General features: G+C 34.7%; 2 protein-coding genes across 3 annotated transcripts; one reads left to right on the top strand and one right to left on the bottom strand.

Moving 5' to 3' along the window:
- Nucleotides 1–9,183: 9,183 nt before the first annotated feature.
- On the top strand, nt 9,184–17,851 carry LOC132284050 (uncharacterized). Its single transcript, XM_059786108.1, has 6 exons — nt 9,184–9,586; nt 10,017–10,159; nt 11,244–11,387; nt 11,769–11,954; nt 13,887–14,011; nt 17,182–17,851. The coding sequence occupies exons 1-6, from the start codon at nt 9,373–9,375 to the stop codon at nt 17,408–17,410; spliced, it is 1,041 nt and encodes a 346-aa protein (XP_059642091.1). The 5' UTR covers nt 9,184–9,372; the 3' UTR covers nt 17,411–17,851.
- A 493-nt stretch (nt 17,852–18,344) lies between these two features.
- On the bottom strand, nt 18,345–22,716 carry LOC132284052 (ASC1-like protein). Of its 2 annotated transcripts, none has more exons than XR_009472196.1 (7): nt 22,399–22,716; nt 21,807–22,036; nt 21,412–21,567; nt 20,979–21,164; nt 19,672–19,856; nt 19,013–19,115; nt 18,345–18,946 (listed from the first exon to the last, which is right to left on the bottom strand). XR_009472196.1 is itself a non-coding variant. In XM_059786109.1 (7 exons), the coding sequence occupies exons 1-6, from the start codon at nt 22,537–22,539 to the stop codon at nt 19,084–19,086; spliced, it is 930 nt and encodes a 309-aa protein (XP_059642092.1). In that variant the 5' UTR covers nt 22,540–22,716; the 3' UTR covers nt 18,345–18,946; nt 19,036–19,083. The 2 variants fall into 2 exon arrangements, 1 of the variants encoding a protein (XP_059642092.1); XM_059786109.1 differs by having other exon boundaries at nt 19,036–19,115.
- Between the last annotated feature and the right edge of the window lie 17 nt (nt 22,717–22,733).

Raw genomic sequence — 22,733 nt, 5'->3', positions numbered from 1 at the left:
CGGGGTGTAATACCATTTTCAATTGCAAAAATAAATCTCTTTTGCAAAGGTACCACTTTTTTTTCAAAGGTACCATGTTATTGAACTAAAGGTACCACTTTTTGGCGTCAAGGTACCACGTTTTCTCTAAACACTTATTCATGGCGCTAATGGAGCTATTTGTGGATGTAATGTGCAAGAAAATTAGCTGTGTGGGGTGCAATACCATTTTCAATTGCAAAAATAAATCTCTTTTGCAAAGGTACCACTTTTTTTCCAAAGGTACCATGTTATTGAACTAAAGGTACCACTTATTTATGGATGTAATGTGCAACCTAATTAGCGGTGTGGGGTATAAAACCACGTTTTCAACTGCAAAAATAAATTCCTTTTGCGAAGGTACCACTTTTTTTCCAAAGGTACCACGTTTTTGAACTGAAGGTACTCATTTTTGGCGTCAAGGTACCACGTTTTCTCTAAACACTTATTCATGGCGCTAATGGAACTGTTTGTGGATGTAATGTGCAACTTAATTAGCGATGTGAGGTGTAATACCATATTCAATTGCAAAAATTGGTACCTTTTGTAAAGGTACTACTTTTTTCCCAAAGGGACCACGTTTTTTGAACTGAAGGTACTTCTTTTTGGCGTCAAGGTACCACGTTTTCTCTAAGGAAGATCCAAACCAATTTTTCATTCATTAAACTATCCATTTATCGACACCATGGAACCAAGGAAGATCCAAACCAATTTTTCATTCATTATAAACTGCTTCAGTTTTAAACTCCATCAAATTTGAAATTAGTACATTAATATAGTAGTGAAAGAAATTTCATTGAGACCCTAATATAATAAGCCATACAATACTAATTCCTGAGAACCCAAAAGAGCAACTTCATTTGATTTCATGTAAGGTAGATGCCAAAATTCAAAGCCATACAATAGTTGCAAAAATATACCAACCTAATTTGCCAAGGAAAAAAAAAATAGAGAGAAAATACCATTTTCATGGCTGGGAATAACATGCACTTCTACTGTTACGTTATTAGAAATAATTGTACTTTAGCTTGATGGAATGTCTGGAACAAAATTTTAGCAACTTGAGGTATAAAATCTACAAAAGAAGTACATTATTCGCTTCGAATTCAACATTTTAATAGAAAGAAATCTTTAGTATGCATATGTTTCTGGTAAGGGGAGAAAATTGTGACATTTCAGTAATCAAATAGGCATAATATGGAATCTAATCCCTAATAATTGAGAAGTAAAGTCATAAGATTAAAGATGCAAAACTAAGACAAAGATGAAATAATTAACACATTTATTGTATAAGATAACTGCAATTGTTGGTAGAATATATCAACTACTTATTCCTATATAAGAGATTATACCTAGTTGATACTTCCATAATCATTATCTTCACCTTCTCACCAAAATTAAAGCACGTATGTAAAAAGCATGCTATTAACCACCATTAAACTTAACTAGAAAACTTAAAAATAATATTTTTGGAGTAATTATCTAAAAAACAAAAGTGACTAAACAAGTTCTTGAAATTGTACCAAATAATTGAAGAAATATAATGTTAGTATCATTATTGGAGGTAGTGCATACTATGTCCCAGGAGGTAGTTAGTAGCCAATACATATATCTTGTAGCAAATATTTTGTAGCCGTAGTTCCTTATTTTGTAGCAGATTAAGGTACTACTTCTTTCCGATATTCCCTATGGCAACCACTTAGTTATCGCGTATGTGTCTAACTTCTGGCTATAAAATAGCATTTTTAACTACACAGCCAGACATAGCATAGGTACGTAGTCTCTTCTATACATACCAATATTGAAGAGCTTCTTCCTTACATAACTACTACTATATTAGGAACTACTTGACTGCCTTACCCATTATACATGGATTTGTGCTCTATGGTAGATTGAGTTTATAAATTTGTATATAACCTCTCATCACATGGTACTAGTCACAGTTCTGAAGTCCTTGAAGAGAGTTCAGGCTTATGGGTTTTTGGTGAAGTAGCTCTGATTGTCTTTTTGGGTTAATATAATTTATAGTGATTTCGATTATATTCTTAAGAGGATTATAGAACCTAACCTTCTAAAGTTCACAAGAACAGGAATGACATCAGTTTAAAAAATCTTAATAACAACTTCCACTTTATCTTCACTAGCTGAGAACTTATCCTGTCATTATCTACAAAAAATTGAAGTCAGTGAAGGTTTCCTGTCTCGAAACAACAGAAATTTGAGATTTACCACAACTTTATGAAATTCTGCATGATTAGTTACAAGTGTTTCCCAATGAGAACTCATTAACACCACAGTTATTTTTCCCTTAACTTTTGGATTTGACTTATTTACTTCCTTGCATAATATATAACCAATAATTGTATTGCCATCACACCTACCATGAACAGAGGAGTTATCAATAGTAATCATAGTCATATTTACAATGAGACTACAAAGAAATTACCAGTATTACTGGTATGCAGTTATTTTGAAAAATCCTCTAATATTTTTTTATCTTTTTTTTTTAAAGTAAAAAAAATCCTCTAATCTTATCTTTGGAGAAACAAGAAAGTTTAGTTCCACTTTTTATTGCAAATTAGTATGCACCCAATTGGAGCAGTAGCACAACCAAAACCAAAAAGGATAAAACTGAATCATTCTTCTATTAAAAAAATAAATAAATAAAAGAAAATAAAAAAAACCAGCAACTTCATAAGACAGAAAAACACAGCTTACAACATATGAATCCTCAAATCTAGTGAATATGTAAACAACACATGAATTGAAATCATGTCAGCAGAAAGTAACAACAACTTAATTGATTAAAATTTTCAACACATAGTATCATTTACAGAGAGACTCTACAACTTTCTAGGGGAAGGCAGAGATGAAAGAAGAAATTGGAAAATAGTACCCGGGTTAGAGAGGGTTAGGGCTTATCCCTATGCTTGAAGAAATAACTTCTGCGATTGAAGAAAAAATTAGAAAATTGATGAGAGTTCAGAGAAGGAAGAAAGCAGAATAATAAAGATCAATGAAAGTTTAGAAAAGGAAGAAAGGAGAACAAGGCCAGTACCTGGGCGATTTTCCTCTGAAGGTGAAACTTGCAAAAGACAAAGCTTCAAACAATCAGCCTTTGTGATTGAGGCAAAGTTATGTCAGTGCTTAGAAAGGGTTAGGCTTTCATTGATGGATTCAATAGAGTGAGGGCTAGGTCTCATTTGAGAATGGGAGAGAGAAGGGTCTGCACAAATAGAAATATGAAAGAGCATTAGGGCTCTAATTAGGTCAAAGTACCTATTTCAAGAGTTATAACGTGACCGGAGGCTGAGATGACGGTAAAAAACCCCAATTGTTTGCAACCGTCCAGTTATTGCCGCTACACCAGAAATTAGAAAGAGAAAGGTTAGGGTTTCAGCAAAGAGGGAAAGAGGAACCGTTGAGCCTGAGTATTTGATTTCCCTTTAGCAGATCGAAGATTGTTCGTGCCATGGCATATTGTATCTGTATCGCAGGAAACAAGTGAGGGAGAAAGAGTCGTGAGAGAGGGTTACACCGAATGGAATATGAAAGGCCTTAGGGCTTGAAATTAGGCAAGTGTAGAAAAGGGCATTTTAGGCAACACATAAAATAGGAAGAAGGGTATTTTAGGCAACAGAAATATCAAACAGTATTTTTTCATGTGCCACCTCAGCTTTTGGGTCAAACCCATTTTAAAGAAACTATGGGACTTTAACTCAATCTCTTAGTAAATATGATACCCTAAGTCCATTTATGTGTAATAATCCCTATAATTTATAACGATTTCGATTATATATCCTAAAGAGTATGATAGTGTGCAGGGGTATTTTTCAGAGGATTATACATTCTTAAGAGGATTATAGAAACTAACCTTCTGAAGTTCACAATAACAGGAATGACATCAATTTAAAAAATCTTAATAACAACTTCCACTTTATCTTCACTAGATGAGAACTTATCCTGTCATTATTTACAAAAAATTGAAGTCAGTGAAGGTTTCCTGTCTCGAAACAACAGAAATTTGAGATATATCATTTTTCATATATTGGTCAAGTCAAATGCTCAAAGAATATTCTTTCAAAAGAACAAAGAGGCTCAAGAAAGATGCTGATTGCGAGTGTTAATCATCGAACACAGACAATTATGTTATGTGAAAACCATTGTAGCAGAAAGTACATAACCAATCCAATTATTTTAGTGCATAATAGGATATAGCTTATTTTAGCAAATCAACCATTTAGTGGGTACATTCAATTTAAAGCCACTGTCTAGAAAGCACTAAGTTTAAAAAGTATGGAACACATATTGGTTAGTATTTAAAGAGTATGATACGAGCACGATAAGAGTAATTCCTTGCTTCTTAAGTGACTACTCCTCAAATTTTAACTCTTGTTTTTCAATTGCAATGTAAAACATTTTATAAGTGCCAGCGATCCAACCCGTAAAATCACGCTCTCTACATTTTTCCTATTAAATTGAGTGAAAAAAAAAAGGAGTTGCAGCCGGCTCCTTTTGTGTAGTCCCCTTATATCTAATAGTTTCTATCTTTCTTTTTAGAAAACCCAATAGCCTACAATAGCAAGATATTGACAAGATATTTAAATATTCTATACTCAAAAAACAGATAACACATTAACAAGATATATAAAGACTACCAAAAAAGAATATGGAGCTAGAGTCCCAAAAACTTTTAGGCCAATGATTAAATTGCAACGACCGTTCAAGACTCTATTTTTTAAAGCCAAACTGAATATATATATAATATTACAAGCAATAGATAATAATCAAGTTTCTATTTTGTTTTCACTTATTAGATGCATGAAATGGATCAAAAAGTTAAGACAAACACTAACTTATGAAATTAGTGTTACATTTCTGCATTTCCAAATAAACCTTTTAAATTAATAGTAAAGCTATCCAAAGATCTCCAGTTGACAAGAGCCATGAATTCTCTTTATGGATAGGACTGATATAAGATTCTCAGACTGTGTTTTTACATTCACAAATTACGATATTTTTCTCAATCCAATAGCCAGTGAAGAGAGCTTATGACTCTTTTCAAGAGAGGGTGACTTCTCCTTTAAATTGATGTCTATTTCCAGCTGAAAGTAACTTTCATTGATAAATTATCCACCACCAACAAAAGTTACTGATCATAATGTGTGAACAAAAAATGAATTCTGAAGTTTGAATGTCCATAGTGTAACATTAATGCCAGACACCCAATATGTTAATTATTATAAATATCATACTTTATCATCATATAAATAAGCCTAAATACTACAAGAAATTTCTTGAGACACCATGTATGTTCTCACCAGGACTAAATGTTCTCATTTCATGACATCAACTGCTTTGTACTCATATTTGAGATCTATGTTGAAAGAGGCGATAACTAATGGTCAATAATTAACAAAAAAAAATTTTTTTTAACTAAAATCAAATAAAAAATCAGGGTTTTAGAAAGTGAAACCGGCAGAAGAAATTGACTGATCAAAATTTAGAGAGCGAAAGTAGTAGAGTGAGAGAGACCTTTGAAGTTGAGAGCGATACGAACACGGCAAGAGCAAGAGCTCCCCCAGGAAGAATATAGCTTCAGCTTCATTGGCTCCTCACCATTACTCCCCTATTCACAAACAACCAATAGCTTGTTAGACAGTTAAATCAATCAGTTGAGTCTGTAGTGATTGATGTGATGGTGCTCTGTGCAATTGATTGATGATGAAGTAAGAAAATTTTAGTGACAATTTCTTTTAAAAAAAAAATTAAAATTAAAATAAATTGGAAACAGAGCAACTGATTCACAACGAATTTGAGAGACACCAACCATAGTGCACGATAAGAGTAATTCCTTGCTTCTTAAGTGACAACTCCTCAAATTTGAACTCTTGTTTTTCAAGTGCTATGTAAAACATTTTATAAGTGCCAGCGATCCATGATGTAAAATCACGCTCTCTACATTTTTCCTATTAAATTGAGTGAAAAAAAAAAAGGATTTGCAGCTGGCTCCTGTTGTGTAGTTTCTATATTTATTTTTAGAAAACCCAATAGCCTACAATAGGAAGAAAACCCTAATTTTACAAAACCCAATAGCCTACAATAGGAAGAAAACCCTAATTTTAGAAAACCCAATAGCCTACAATAAGAAGAAAACACAAAAACAAGAACCATTACAACAAAAAAGCTTAAGAAACACCAAATCATCATAACTCAATCCAAATTTACAGCTGAAAAAAGAAAACAAGAAAAATTCAACCGAAACAATGAAAATGCACTGACAAATGTATGGTTTGAAGCTCACCGAGAACCCTTGATCCCTCTTCTGAGCCCATTGTAGCTGGACTGAAAATTGAGCTGGGTTTCTCAATTCCTACAGCGATAAAGCTAGAGAGAGAGGGTGGAGGGACCGGCTTAGAAAGAGTCGTGGAGAAAGAGAGAGAGAGAGAGCAGCGATGAGAGAGAGCAGCGAATGAGAGAATTTTATTTTTAGGGCCAAAGAAGATCGTATTTACCGAACGAATTAGGGCAATATATTAAATTATGGAGAAAGGGCATTTTAGGCAACACTAAAAAAAGTGAGAAGGACATTTTTGGCAAAACATTTCTTGAACAGTAATAATTCATGTGCCACGTCAGCAATTCATTTTAGGGAAATATGAAACTTTGACTCCGCCTCTGAGTAAATACGGAGCCCTAACCCCATTTATATGTAATTATCCCTTTAGATAACTACCTACTGCTTTATATTTTCTCTTTTTCATCTCGTTAGAAACTAAATAACTTCCAAAGCATCAGTCTTGGACAGAATTTTGATCGAAATTTACTTCTTTCTTTCATTCTCTCTTTCTTTTCCCGTAAATACAATTTAGACGTAAAGGTCATATAACAGTTTTCCCATTATTGTTCGTGTCTTGTATTTTCAACTGAATTTGGGCTTAGGTATAAAGCAGCTTGCACTCTTCACCGGTTGGGGGGGGGGGGGGGGGGGGGGGCGGGGGGAACTTGTAAGCATATCTAGAAATTTGTTGTTTAAAACCATTCAAATTTCATGAACAGATGGTGAAGAAATCTTTTCCATTTCTGGTCATTGCATGGCAATATCTTAGACTAAATTTTTTAATCGTTTAAAAATGTTAACATATTCAATCAGTCTACTAAAAAGAATTATTTATCTAATTTATTTAAATGTTGGTAATTATCAGACACCAAGGCCATCACTGACATGCTCTAAAATGCTATGTTTCCCTAGTGAAAACATTTACCAAAGACTTCCAACCTTGTAAGCTAAGGCACAAATCATAGCATAACCATGAAGATTTGTTACTTCATCTATAAGGCACAAACAGAGTAGCTTCTTCCCTTTTGTTTTATATTGAGAACTAAAATCTTTATTAGTGATTCTTAACACCCAAGATATTAATCATGAAATTATTATAAAGCATTTTCATTTAATTGAACCAAACTCAAATTTTATATTTAATTACATTTCAACCACTAAACCACAACAAATATAGTATGTATGAAAAACTTGTTTTTAATTTAATATTGTAGAACCAATACTAGTAATCTTAAACAATTCTTTTACTAAGCAAATGCAAATGGGAATGTAGATTTCACAAACATTTGATAACAAGTGTCCCTACCCAAAGACTATCACATGCATGCCTCTTTACAGTTTACATTCATTGATTGTATCATAAGGTCTCCAGAGCAAATGACTTATGAAGATAGGATTTAAGCTTGTTACCTTGGCACAAGCTAGTTAGCTAACTAGTGAAATCCAACAAAAAGCCTGTAGGCACCACACGTACTGCCACTTGCTTCCACATGGTCCTAGTAAATTTAAAGAACATGAATTATTTGGATTTAGGGACATTGAATCTCTACTATACACAGGTAGGCATTAACAGTACAATGTTTAAGTTTTAAGATCAGATTAATGTTCTATAAAAAAAAATTCAGCAGGTAACAAAGGACATGCATGGAAATTTGTTTTTTATCCTGTTTAATTATGTTTTCTTCAGCAAATTCCGAGTATTTTAAGTATGAAAACCCATGCTAGTGGAAAGATTGTAGGATAACATTTGGGATTTCAGTTCAGTCAACATATAAAGAAAGCATGAACTCTTCAAAAACAAGCAAACCTAATTACAAAAGAAGAAGAAGAAAAATAAAAAATAAAAAAAAAAACATTTGATTAATTAAGTATCTACTTTATGAAAATTTTGCCTTTGTTGGTGGGATAAAACTGAGTTTTAAAAATTAATTTTGTCACGCACAAGAGAGCAACATTTTGTTACGCACATTTCAAACATATACAACAAACAGAGCAACAACAATCTTGATTGCAGAATAGAAATTATATATATATGATTGCATAATAGAAATTATAAGAGGAGAATATATATAAACATAACCTCCATGAAAATCAGACATCCAATTGGAAAAAAAAAAAAAAAAAAATATTATAACACTAAATCAGGACCATAATCATCTAAAATATAAACGTGTGTGTGTTAAGAGGGAGAGAGTACTTACCATATTACTAGAACAACAATAAATGAATGGCAGAAGTGGAGAAGTGCTTCGCTGGGTTACAGAGAGGGTGCACCAACGACGGTTAGACGTGGAGAAGTGCTTTGCTGTTACAGAGGGGGAAAGAGAGAGGGCTTGAATGAGGGTTAGGGCTCAACGGCTACGCTTCAATCCTGTTACAGAGATGGGGGGAGAGAGAGAGAGGACTCTTAAGGGCTCTTCACGAATGAGATGAGGGAGGGTTAGGGTTCCATGTTCGGTGATGCTGTGTTTGCCTGGGCTTGCTTCGCTGGATTTGTGACTGTGTATTTTAGGGCAACAAGTTGAGTGACTAAATTAAACGGGGGCAGTAAGGTAAATGTGCTGGAATAGTGAGAAGGGCATTTTAGGCACCACATGTTTTAAACAGTAATAATTCATGTGCCATGTCATCAATTTAGTCAACCTCATTTTTAAGAAATATGAGACTTTGACTCAGCCTCTTGGTAAATATGAAACTCTAACCCCATTTATATGTAATAATCCCTAATTTTTACCCAAATATTCATGGTTGCCACTCGTCAAGAGTGCGAGAATGAAAAATTGAAGTGCAAGAAGCAATCCACGTGGTCGACTGACAGATCCAAGAGAAAAATGGTAGTGAGAAACTGAAGAAAAAAACATAATAATAAAAAAATAAATTAAAAATAGAAATCGCACAGAGTGAGAGACGGGAGAGAGAGATGGGGAGAGAGATATAATTGGGGATCTGTTTTGAGTTATAGAGGGAGAAAGTCTTGCTCTAGAGAGAGAGGGAAAGAGCAGACCAGGTAGAAGATGGGATGCTCTTTTTCGGGACTGAACGCACTGTACGACGTTGTGCACGGAGGCGCAGATGTGTGGATCAACGAAAACCGATTCAGGGTCGTGAGGCAGCTTGGTGAAGGTGGCTTTGCCCATGTCTACCTCGTCAAGGAGGTCCTCACCGACTCATCTTCAGCTTCTGGTGGTGGGATCGCCAAGAAATTCAAGGACCCCTCTCAAGCCTCAGGTTCAGATCGTTTACATTATGAAAATGGGCTGATTCATTGAATAATTTAACATTTTATTTTTAATGAAATTTGAATCTTGATGGTGGTGCAATCAGTGTACTTACTCTTATGTGTGATTTTCAATCTCGGATCAAGAATTGTGTATATATTGATGAATCGCATTGGATTGTGTGTTTATTGTTCTTTTTGGCATTGATATATTTGAAATGTTTGAATTTTTTTTTTATTTTTTTATTTTTAAGATTTGATTCTCGTTTGATGGATTTGAAATATCTGTTTTTTTTTTTTCTTTTCTTTTTGTCTTTATTATGAAAATTTCGGACTGTATCATACATAAGAGTATTGTTTTTGTTTGTTATAATGATGTATGTGTCAATGATTTTGCCATTTGGTCGATGCAAGAAAATCTAATATTGGTTTTATATGCAGATGATGGAACATATGCCATGAAGAAAGTTCTCATTCAAAGCAATGAGCAGTTGGAGTTGGTGAGGGAGGAGATCCACGTGTCATCTTTGTTTAGCCATCCCAATCTTCTTCCTCTTCTTGATCATGCTATCATTGCAGTCAAGGTAATCATTGCACTCATTTTATGTTGTGTTGCTCTGTACAAATAATTGAAAATTATCGTTTGTTGTTACCACTCTACGGAGATGGTGTTGCACTGCCACTTCGGCCAAGAGGTTAGGGTTGAATCCCACTTGACAATGAACTTGGCAAGAGGGACAATGCGTATTCTCAGACTGCAGTGATGGGTTTTCTTACAGTGCCTTTGAGAAAAAGAGAATTTAGTAAGTAAAAGTGCAAAAATACCAGGGATGGATGGCTTTGATCATAGTTTAATGTGTCACTGTAGATATAATATGTTATGCTTGCTGAATAGAATTAATTGCGTTTAAGCTGCCACATGAACTATACCTGTAAATAAAAATGATTTTCTCATTATGGTTATTGGAAAAATCCCATTTCTGATACAATGAGAACTATCCACTAAAAATGGAGGTGATTGTTTTTCTCCTTTGGATGGTTAGAAATATCATCAGAGACTTTGATAGTGGCGTGTAGAGGAAGGAAATATTAACAGAATAAAAGCTAATTTTCTTAAATTCTTCAAAACTGAAGGCCCCCAACACAATAACAGTGGATTAGAATGGTTTTAGCTAAAGCACTGACAGACAGTAATACTCGAAGATCTCCTATCACACTCTCTTTCAAGTGTACTAATTAATTTTAGCGGAAGGGCTTTCTGATAAAGACTGCAAGCAGAAAAACTCAATTGCTTTGATTAAGTCTCACAAGACTTGATTACCCAAAATCTTAAGTTGGTCCATGTTGTAAACTGCCACTAGAACATCATAAGGAATTCCATTCAATCTTTTACCTTGATATTTTCGGATTTTCTTACCAATCTTGTATTGTGAGGGCCTTTTCCAGACCTTTCTGGCTGTGAAAAAATCCTTCATCTTCCCCAGTTTATATCTGACATGAATCTGCTGTTTTCTTTGACAACCTGAGAGACTGAGACACGGCATATCGTATTTTGATACTGTTTTAGGAGGCAAGGCTTTTTGACATTGTGCCTTGTTTACTTATCATGTACTATCTTCCTCCTTACTGAAAAAGCTTATTTATTAAATAATATTTATCATTGGCTAGCCCACACAAGAAGGATCTTGGAAGCATGAAGCATATTTGTTATTTCCAGTTCATTTGGATGGAACATTATTGGACAATGCTCTGGTTATGAAACCTAAGAAGGAGTTCTTTTCTACCTCAGATGTACTTCAAATATTCCGGCAGGTCAGAAAAACATTATGTTCTACATATGTGATATGACTTATTTTTCTTTGGCATATATATAAAATTTTGAGCTTATAATATAATTATTTGTCTGGAATGTTCATTTGTCCGTATTAGTATCCCATTGTCTTTTGCTGAGATGTTTACTCACTATTTTATTCACATCATTAAGGTCACATTTTTCTTAACATTAAGCTGGTGGCCGTTGAGTTTTACCTATATATATATATATATATATATGGTCATCCGTGATTGCACTTAAATTGTTCCCTTTTCTTGTAATTCAGGTAGTGGTTTTGGACGATACGATATTCTTAATTTGGTGCTACATTGGCATTTACGCACCAAGAGTGTATTTATTTAAAAACAAATGTTGTGCAGCTTTGTGCAGGACTCAAGCATATGCACAGTTTGGAACCTCCATATGCACATAATGATGTCAAACCTGGTAATGTCCTTATAACACGTAGAAAAGGACAGCCACCTCTTGCAATATTAATGGATTTTGGAAGTGCTCGTCCTGCAAGAAAGCAAATTCGCTCTCGTTCGGAGGCACTGCAGCTGCAGGTGCTCATGGTTTTTCTTTCTACCTTCCATTTTTTATGTTTGCATCTTGCTTCTTTCTTTGCCCCCCTTTTCTGTTCCTTTTTCTTGTTAGATTTTAAGTTAATCCTTTGGCATATTATTTGTTCCAACATACTTCTCCTCTTTAAAAAAAAAAAAAAAAAAAAAAGGAATAAAATTGAACCAAGATGGGGGTGGCAGTTGGTTGTATGATTTTATTTTTATGAACTTCGAACTTGTGCTTGGCACAATATTGACTTCTGGTCAGCTGGCATAATCAGGTTTGGAATTCCAGGCCTATCCTCTGCTTCAGGTGGCTCAGTTATTGGTCAATTCAAGTACCTATTTTTACATGAATACGTCGTTAGGATGTCTTGAAATTGTGTAGAGGAAATAAGAATATTGAGGTGGATGAGCTGAACTAGAGATGATAGAATACATAAAAATGTATTCATGAGAACCCAGAGGTGGCACCAAGCGAAGACAAGATGATGGAACCTCATCTATGATGTTTTTGCTACGTGCAACGCAGACCAATGAATGCACTAGTTAAGAAGAGTGATATAATAGAAGTTATGATGAAAGCCAAAAAGAATTTGTTATCTCGACTTGTTATTGCATATTATTGGAGAAATCAAAATCAGTTCCCTTTCTCCAACAGTTTCAGTCTTTATTATCCTGACTTGTGATTGCATAATATTGGAGGACATACCACAAAACTACTGGATAAGAATAAGATGAGGCAACAAGATTAATTTGGGTTGATTAAGTGCAGCAAACCAATTATTGAGTCAATAGGTGTATGGCAAGAGAAGGAAGTTTTCATGGTTCACATTTACGGTAAAATCCAATGAAAGATAATATACTGGGCATTGGAAAGTAAGGAGTTGCAGACATATGAGCTTCACGAAGGAGATGTCTAAAGGACATAAGGGAAATTATTTGGTCGGAGGTGGCTTTTAGCTTATATTCAGTTCATAATTATATTGATTCCTGTGTCCGCTGATAAATTTTTGTGGATGATTTAACCACTATTTTACAAGAATAGGTGCTTTCTTTTGTATGATTTTCTTATTGCATGATTTTGACAGGATATAAGATCCTCATTTGTTCCTTGTCTGTACTGTTGCAACTTGAAAGTTCCATCAAATTAAGATTCTATTTCTTCAAAGATAAAATAAAATCAAAAGTAACAAAACATAAAGCTGCATTACTTTCTTTCTAGTATATATTGTATCTTAAACCCCTTATAAGTAGGGTGGCAATCCGTGTTGGCGACACGAACACGATTAGGGTCAACACGAACATGACACGATTATTAATCAGGTCTAAGACCCTTGACACGAACACGACACAATTATTACACGTGTAACATGGCACGATACGCGTAACCTGTTTAATAAATGGGTCAAGACTTGACACTATGCGAAAAGACACGTTTAAGTCATTTTTGACACGAACACGACATGTTTATTCTACACGTTTAGCTAAATGGGTCATTTTTTACACGAACATGATACATTTATCTGACACGTTTAGTTAATCGGGTTAATCGTGTCATAATTGTGTTTATAGGGTCAAACACGAACACGACACGTTTAGTTAGCGGGTCAATCCATGTTGACACGATTACGACATGAACACAATTAGCCCAAACCCAGACCCTCTTATTTCGTGTCGTGTTAGCGTGTCGTGTCAAATATTGCCATTTGCCACCCCTACTTATAAGTCAATTAAAGTTGGTTCTATATTTTTGCTTTCAAATTATTTAAAAATTTTGTTTTATTATTTAGAATTTTTTTTATTATATCAGTAATTCTTCGGACACTTAACTTTGTTGTTTTGGTTTTATCTGAACACCGATCAACTTACTTCTCAAATAAACCCATTGCATTTTCTAATATACACATGGTTCTCCTGATGTTGGTTATGTAGGAATGGGCATCTGAGCACTGTTCAGCACCTTTCAGAGCTCCTGAGTTGTGGGATTGCCCAAGCCATGCAGATATTGATGAAAGAACTGATGTCTGGTCATTGGGATGCACTTTATTTGCAATAATGTGAGGCCTCTCTCTACTTCTCTTTCATGTGAATAATTTATTCCTGAATCTATGAGCAGCTATGTGATTGCACTTTTTGTCTCATCTAGTTCGCTAAACTAACACTCAGTTATGTGATTGAAGTGATATCTGCCCTTGCGCTCCTATTGGTTTTGTTTTTTATACATTTAAATTCACTCAGTAGCCATAATAGAGAGCATATGTTTGGAGCCCCTTTTGCATGATGGAGGGCAACCATGTGAATTGTTTGACTTGATTAAGGATTGTATAGCAGTACTAGATTTCATTGCGGAAAATTTCCAGGTCTGGTTTGTTACCAACAACTTGCACTTCTACAACTGCTACATTAGCCAGAAGTTTTCTGATCATTTTGTGTCTTGACAATCATAACTTGATAAATTATTCCCACCAAACGAGAATGGAGGTTCTGATACCTAAAAATGATTGTGCTTCAGACTGATGGAGTGTTTCATTGGTTTGCAGCTAGCAATTCATAGGATAATCACATCACTACATGCATGCATGTATACTTAACTCATGCATACATGCATGCATTTATCACTACATGCAAGAATACAGATATATACTCAACTCACCTTATTGACATATGTATTTTATATATGCATGTTTATCTTTGTTTTTATGTATATATTTACGTATGTTTAGATATATTAGGTAGGATCAGCTTACTCACCAATCCCATGGCTATGTTAAGATAGCTTACCATGCATGTCAACTCCAAAAATTAACTCAATCAGACATAGTTAGCTATCTGATCCATACACTTACATTTCTTTTAATCCGATGTTAACGTGTGTACTCTATCATGGGCTGTGATATGGAATTAGCTGGAAAAGGGATTATATGGAAAGTCATCTGCTATAGTGTGATCATGTCTATACACAAGTTTAGCTTGAGAACGCATTAATTACACACACACATACATATATCTATATATGTAAATATATTTTATAGAAGGTGGTTTCGTATATGCAATTCTGATTGAATTGTATAAGCTTGATATTTTATATGAATTATATTTAATGGTGGGCTATAGTAACACATTCCTTTATGGTAGGAAGGTGCAACATTGTTGCTATACATGAATGATGAATCTATTCATGTAAAGGTGTTAATGCATTAACACTTGTCTTCTTAAAGAATTGGAATTTTTAAAATGGATTAATAATTTTGGATAGAGTATATGTATTTGTTTGAGTAATGTTACAATGCCTGAATCGGTTTTTTGGCGACTCCAATAAATAGTGTCCAACAAGGACTCTTACACAATAATTAACAAGATAGACTCTCTTCTCTTATACTGTTTCAATCAATTTTAACACCTCAGTCGGGTTTTGAAACCAATCGACAATGCAATCATTTTCCTACTTGTTTATGGATGTATGTCCTTTCTTCTCAGAGACAAATGGCCCTTCATGCGGGACAATTCAAAATTCTGATACCATAATGAAATAGGATTTTGGAAAGAAACCAGGGTGTATGAGGCTTGTTTTAGTGTTCTAAAGTGTGTTTCCAAGTCAAACTTAGGACTGCCTGAAATCAAGAGAAGGAAGTTGAAGAAAGAAAAAGAAGGGAGATAAGAAGAATAAGTAAAGGAGACACAAAGAAGAAAAATGAAAGCAATTGCAATCTCAAAAAAGAATTAAGGGTGTGACTTCTCAATCTAATATTCACTCTCCAAAAATTGATGTTTACAATACATTTTATATACTTTAGACATAATAATGATAAATCCTACTCGTGTGCAAATATCAATCCCAAATTAATCTAAACTGAAGAAGCCTAAAAGACAATGATAACCAAACCGGGTAACTACTATAGCAATGTGAACCGTAACTCACTACAGTAGCATGAATAGTAACGCTCCAGGATAGTGTGAATGAAGCCTAACATCCACACTTTTTACATAAAAACTATTAACACACATCCCCAATAGAGTGATGCACATAAAACATAATGTGACCAAAACCTACGATGGACACTTTTCTCTTGCACAAAATAATGTCTTGAATGGCATGTGATGCAAAAGTGTTGGTGTTTGGCTTCAAGGAGGTTACCCGCCAAAATAATTTGATCCTTCAAAGTTAAGGGTTAGACCGAGAGTACCTCTTTATCATGAGTGCTGTTTAGAAGCAAGAACCTGCAAAATGTTTGAGCTTTAATTTACCAAATTGCACCGAAAATAAGTTCATAACAGCCATTTTGGTTCATCAAAGTGGGGGGCAGTTTTGGTAGCCTACTTTAAAGGTTTAGTGGGTGTTGGGAAAAGCTTATGCTAACACATTTACTGGTTGTTATAAATAAAGCATTAAGAAATGCTATGTGGTTCAGCAGCTCAGTATTCATCCGAAAATGCTTTTTACTCATGTCCATCCATGTTGTACCGCTTTCCTGACACTGGGAAAAAAAACTTTAACCTTCATTTTTTTTATGATATCAAACAGGAGTAAATAGTCTTGTGTTTCCCTTTTATTTTTCAAATGGAAGTGGAGCCAACTATGTTGTTCATTACTTCACAAACATGCGTGTGCTGTATCTATGTGTCCAGATTTTCAGGAGGTGTCCCGGAGCCATATGCGATGCCCTCACTTGAATTAGAATGCAAAATTATCATAATTGCACATATGTTTGTATGGGCGTGTTATGGATGCTAAAGCTTGTAAAATCATTGGAAATTGTCGATGCATCTTTTATAGGGCAATTCTTTTTATGTTTTTTTGGGGGTGGTAATAGTAGAAATCTTAATGTGGTAAGATGCTGTGCCCATGGAAATGAAATTATTCTGTCTTGCTTCACATAATATTTGTATCAAGGTACTTATGAAAAATATAATCTAAGATGCGAGTTCTAAGCTAATATTGTTTCAATCTAGTCATCTTAATAAATCTTTTTTGTGTCTGTATGCATATGTACTTCGTTCTCTTCTACAGTGAATGGATATGTGGATTTGTGCAGTTTAGCTCTACATTAAATAAGATCAAATGATTTTGTTTCTATGTGATGTTTGCTTGCCCCTCATTTTCTCCTTTTTAAGAAAAAAAGGGGGAAATGGGATTGGGGGAATCATATCCGTCACAGTGGATGGTGAGATGCTAACCGTATTGGTGTTTTTTCAAATTACTCACTGCTTCGCTATGAATGTCTTGCAGGTATGGTGGTGCATCTCCATTTGAGTATGCACTTGGAGAATCTGGAGGAAGCCTTCAGTTGGCCATTGTAAATGCACAAATAAAGTGGCCTGCTGGCCCTAATCCTCCATATCCAGAAGCTCTTCACCAGTTTGTGACATGGATGCTCCAGCCCCAAGCTGCCGTTCGACCACGCATGGATGATATCATCATTCATGTTGACAAATTGATCTCAAAGTTTTCTCACTGAAAAAATGTTGAATCAATTCACTGGTGTACCATTCAGATCTCCAAATTTCAGCATGTTGGGTATATTAGTCTCAGTCACTGTGCATTCTTCACTTTGTCATGAATATAATTATAAGAAGGTATTAGCAATTTTTGGTTCTGCACATGACCTGATACCTCTGAATACACTCAAGAACCAGATCAAGTGGTCTAATGGATCCTTCGAGAGAATTCATCTTGTGACGCTCATACTCGTGATGATTTTGCCCTTGTGGCTTTCCATGAAAGCAAAGGGTGTAATCTCTCACATTATAGTTTCTTAGTATTATGAACTCAGTTCATTGTTTTACTTGGAAGTTGAAATGAGTTTCATTGTGATTGTTTAAGAGCTGTCTTGGTCAAAAACTAAATGTCACCTTGTTCATGTTATTGATGTCTCTATGGTAAACCGGTTTCATGTGTATGAGATAAGTTGGTCACTCAATATATATTTATTTAACATAGAAGTTTTATCATTAACAAAATCTCAACTTCAATTTTTTTTTTTTTATATAGGTAATAAGTCAGATGTACTCATGCACTTTTGCCTGTAATTAGCCACATACAAATGCTTTACTGTGGTTAAAAAGGTGTTACAGTGCCTGAAACTACTACTACTTGTCCTTTCGGCTTCAATAGCCCAACAAGAGCTACAGTTCCTTGCTGATTAAGGGCTTGTTAAACGAATTTGAAAATTTATTTTGTTCGCACTTTTGAAATCTGCTCTTTACAGAAACCTCTCTTTTAAATTTCAGATTTCTTGAGAATAATTTTAAGAGACCTTGTGGGTATTTAGAAGTTGCATCACTTAATTCTCTCCATCACACTCCCTCACTTGAACATGCATGGACTTAATATAAATCACCAAACAGTAAGCCATGAAATAAACATCTTAAAAAGATTGACAAATGAAAATCCGGGATTGTAAAGTTTCCAGTATGGTGTTTTTCTGCATTTGAGATTCTCCTGCAGTGAGAAAACAGCAGCTAGCCCATGGAGTTAACATCATAAAAAGATTGACAATTGAAAATCTGAAACAATGACCCTGGTTTTTACAACTAATGTATAATGATATATGGGATGTGATGAGAAATTATTAGTGGTGCATTGTGTCAGCTAAAACACAGACCATCGATAAATCCCTCTACAGTTACTACCAATCTGCTAAACATGTCTGTTTCACATTTTGATTATATACCCTTCAACAGCGAAGTTCTTATAAGCATTGGTATATTATAAACTTCTTACGAGTACTTTTAACAAAAACTTATAGCTTACACAGGGAGATTGAAGTGTGGACATACATAAGTGCATGCCATTGTCAATGTCCATCTGCACAGGGAGCGGAACAATATAGCATAGATCTTCTCTGAGTGGAATCTTTCAGAAGAACTGAAACAACATAATCATTCATACCAGAATAATGATTCAACTCCTACTAATCTTAAAAATGCTTGGATGCTGCATCTTCATTCTTCGTTTTGTTGTCAATCAATGTGTTCATCGTCACTTTCAGAATCTACACACCAAAGCAAAGTCATTTAAAATCACAATACTGAAGCTGAAACAACATAATCATTCATACCAGAATAATGATTCAACTCCTACTAATCTTAAAAATGCTTGGATGCTGCATCTTCATTCTTCGTTTTGTTGTCAATCAATGTGTTCATCGTCACTTTCAGAATCTACACACAAAAGCAAAGTCATTTAAAATCACAATACTGAAGAAGACCGCCACTTCATATTGATTCTGTTTGAATTAACTTAACAACCGAAATCATGTCTATTAGCACAACCTGCACCAACAACGCGAAAATAAAGGCTCATGTCTGCTCTCAACAGTAGGAATAAGTTGCACCAAGTGGTGGCTTTGACTAGATAGTGAACTACATGGTAGCACACTTCTAGGAAAGTAGAGTCCTAACTTAGGACAAAGCTATGAAAGCTTATTCAACTTGCACAAAGTTAGCTTTGCCTTTGGTACAATTTCTTATCTTAATATATACATATATTGGTCAATAATCAATACTTGGAAACATGTGCAGATCGGAATGACAGGATACCATAATCACACTTTGAGGATTGCATCAAAGTCTAACTGGATGGGGACTTGGCATTGTATCACTAACCTTATTCCTCGACAAATGTTATGTCCAGTTATTGGTTTTTTATAAATGTTCATGGCAGTGCATGTGCATTTATGCAAATTATGACACCAATTATGGAATTTGTGCTCCTTACCAGATCGCACATCATCACCAATCTGGCCTCTAGCTCGGATTTGTTCTATGAGCATTGAGAACATCAACCGCCACCAATAAATGTGAATAACGAGCAAGCTGAATAGAAAAGTATTAAACAAATAATAGTATATTGTTCCATCCACCATGTGCTTATCCATGTCCAGTGTCAAAAGAACTTCATAGCTGCAGCATATATATATATATAGAGAGAGAGAGAGAGGTATTATAGTCACCAAAAAAAAAAAAAAAAAACAGAGGTTTTACAGACAGTAGGGACATGGTATCAGAACAACCGTCAAAGATACATCCATTGGAGAGAAATTGAGAGTGCGTAGATTACCACAGCAGAAAAAAGGAACACCAAAAGAGAAATGAATTGAACATGGTATTCAATAATATGCATATCATCTCAGAAATTGAATCAACAATTTTGAAGTTAAATTTCCTTTATTGGTTTTAGGTTTTGATAAGATAGACAAAATAATAAATTATATATATATATATATCATTTTTTGGCCAAGCTGTTGCAAGAATACCACAATGACATTACATTTTCATCTACAAAGAATCATGATGTCGGGGTCATAAGTTTTGTCCTGCCTCTTAACACCCTGGGGGAGGGGGTTTCCATGTAGCTCAAATTAGAGAGAGAGATAGATTAAAGCCTTAATTTAGGCATCCAGTTAATATTTTCCAGAGAGTGAAAACTATATCAAATTGCATGAAAATTAAAAGTATCTTAAGAAGTTCATTGCATCTGAAGGTCACAATGAGAAATTGAAACATGGTGAAGTCTGCAATTGGGTATAAATAAAACCACAAGTATATTGTTGATAGTTCTTTCTCTATGTCCTATTAACTGTGGAATGAACAAGGCCATCAAACAAGTCTTGAGAAAAAGGTTTCCTTCGATATCTAACACTCGCATGTGTTTGTGGCTGTTGATTATATTGGTATTTAGACACTTGACAAAATGACCTAATAATTCAATGATGTTTACTGCAAGTGCAATGATCTAGAAACCTAACTCACTAGGATACGGGCTCCAAAACTGGTTCCTCTGTAAATGCTATTTTGGCTTTTCCAAATCTGCAACTCCTATGTATCCCACTCTTTTCATTCCAATATAGATATAATAAATAAATTATTCGAGAATGTTAGCAGCCACCATTTCTCCAAATGTTATGCATTTCATTCAAAAATTTTATTTTGGTTGTGCCACTATGACGCATAGGTATTGCAAATGAAGGAAATCACAAGAAGAACCAAATTTCTATGATGCTGCAAAATGCAAATTTAACCGACCTTGTACTCCACAATATCCAGAATGGATAATAGATCAAACGAAGTGTAAGCCAAGACAATACAAAAGCAGCAAAAGAAAAGCTAGCCATCATTTCAAAGCCACTGTATTTGGACATCTTCCCTAATTCAACAAAGACATCACATCCTTCATGGATGGTTAAAATAACCGAACCAACTCGAGCAAATCTGCAAGAGGAAGAAGCAAATTGTTAAATTCGGAATACAGGCATCACCGGATCATCATATTGAACCGAAGCTTAAAAATAAAAATCAAAAATCAAAACTCTACACATGTACCAAGACCAAGAATGATGTATTCTTTTCAATTATGTTAATCAATTAAAAATATATATACACATTGTGATTTTGCACAAGTCATCACTAATGCATAGAAGAGGAAAACAAGGTACCAGCATGTCCCTTCAACATATACCTGAATATGTAAGAAAACACGAGGAGAATGACAGTCGCTACATGATGACCCATTGACACCACAAAGTCGGAACGCCTTGTTTCCCAAAAAACCAAAGCGAAGATGGAGTATATATAGAATCCAGCAGCATACATGTAATATCCCTTCAATTTCAATCTGAGTATCAAAGAAACATGCAGTGTGTAGAATCCATCAGCACACAGTTACAATCCATTCAAGTTATTGTACATATGTATCAAAAATTACAACTTTATGGTCCATGAAATATTAAGTTTTTTTTTTTTTTCATCAAAATAATAAAAAATAAAAAAATGAAGAAAAAGAAGATCAAGTTCAGAAGCAACAATTGTACTACTTGAATTTCATGTTCAGCAGAATGGGCTAAGGAAGCTTACTTCATTTTCTGATCAGGCCAAACCTGATCTTCAGGCCCCACCCAAAAGTATTTGGTATCAGTGAACCAGGGTTCACCAATGGTAACAGAAAGAGCAAAAAGTTCTGAAGAAAGATAAAAAATGCATTTCCAAGCTGATTCTTTGAATTTATTGAGTTTCTTCCTCTGAACACGTGTCTCAAGATTCATCAGAGCATGTCCCTTCCCCAAAATTAGTCTTCTAGCTAATTTCTGCAACAAGCATGATCTACCAATTCAAACTAAGCTTAACAATTTGAAGAGAAAACTAAAGACAGCACAATTCAAGTGAAAATAACATCATACACTGAACAGGAAGCAAAACCTAATTATAATTCACCACAAAAAAGAACATTATAAAATTTATTAATGAAATAAGCTTGAAAAGAACAGAAAATTGAGTACAACTTTTAAACACATTGAGATCAAAACTTATAGATGAATAATACATTCCTAAGTTGAACAATAACTAGTGTACTGCCCTATCACAGTAGTTAAGCAATACGTCAAAGCCACCTATCAAAATTAAAAATAAAGTGTAACAACACACACACTAAAAGTGCAGTTCGTGATACCTCGAAGACAAATCTGTCAAGTATGAACCGAATTGATGGGATGAACAGAATGAAGAAGGGAAGGACCACAAAATCTTGGTAGTGAGGGAAGTACTCCGACTCCCAGTCGACGGGAATTGTGGGTCCCAACAAGAAACCCATAACAATTCAAAAAATTACACAACGCACACTCAGATTAAGGGTTTGTAATAATTCAGAGAAGTGAATTTGGGGGAAGCAATGGGTTTGCATTCAAAGTCGTCGTCAAGACAAAGATCAGATGTTGAAGAAAATTAGTTTTGGCGGGTGGACCCAACGATTATAATAAGTTAAAAGTCGTTTGGAAAAGATACACT

Source organism: Cornus florida, unplaced genomic scaffold (assembly GCF_030987335.1).
Source record: "Cornus florida cultivar Cherokee Brave unplaced genomic scaffold, ASM3098733v1 CherokeeBrave_3.0.0_Hap2_Chr11, whole genome shotgun sequence".
Lineage (NCBI taxonomy): Eukaryota > Viridiplantae > Streptophyta > Magnoliopsida > Cornales > Cornaceae > Cornus > Cornus florida.
Note: the sequence above shows the minus strand (reverse complement) of the source record. Positions and strands in the feature narration are given on the sequence as shown.

What these genes read in the sequence shown, in the direction of transcription:
- LOC132284050 (XM_059786108.1), top strand. Translation starts at nt 9,373, where the DNA reads ATGGGATGCTCTTTTTCGGGACTGAACGCACTGTACGACGTTGTGCAC. An exon ending in ATGCTATCATTGCAGTCAAG is followed by an intron (nt 10,160 to 11,243) that starts GTAATCATTGCA and finishes ATCATTGGCTAG; the next exon opens with CCCACACAAGAAGGATCTTG. An exon ending in TGCACTTTATTTGCAATAAT is followed by an intron (nt 14,012 to 17,181) that starts GTGAGGCCTCTC and finishes AATGTCTTGCAG; the next exon opens with GTATGGTGGTGCATCTCCAT.
- LOC132284052 (XM_059786109.1), bottom strand. Translation starts at nt 22,539, where the DNA reads ATGGGTTTCTTGTTGGGACCCACAATTCCCGTCGACTGGGAGTCGGAG. An exon ending in TGGCCTGATCAGAAAATGAA is followed by an intron (nt 21,568 to 21,806) that starts GTAAGCTTCCTT and finishes TTTGATACTCAG; the next exon opens with ATTGAAATTGAAGGGATATT. An exon ending in TGGATATTGTGGAGTACAAG is followed by an intron (nt 19,857 to 20,978) that starts GTCGGTTAAATT and finishes TATATGCTGCAG; the next exon opens with CTATGAAGTTCTTTTGACAC.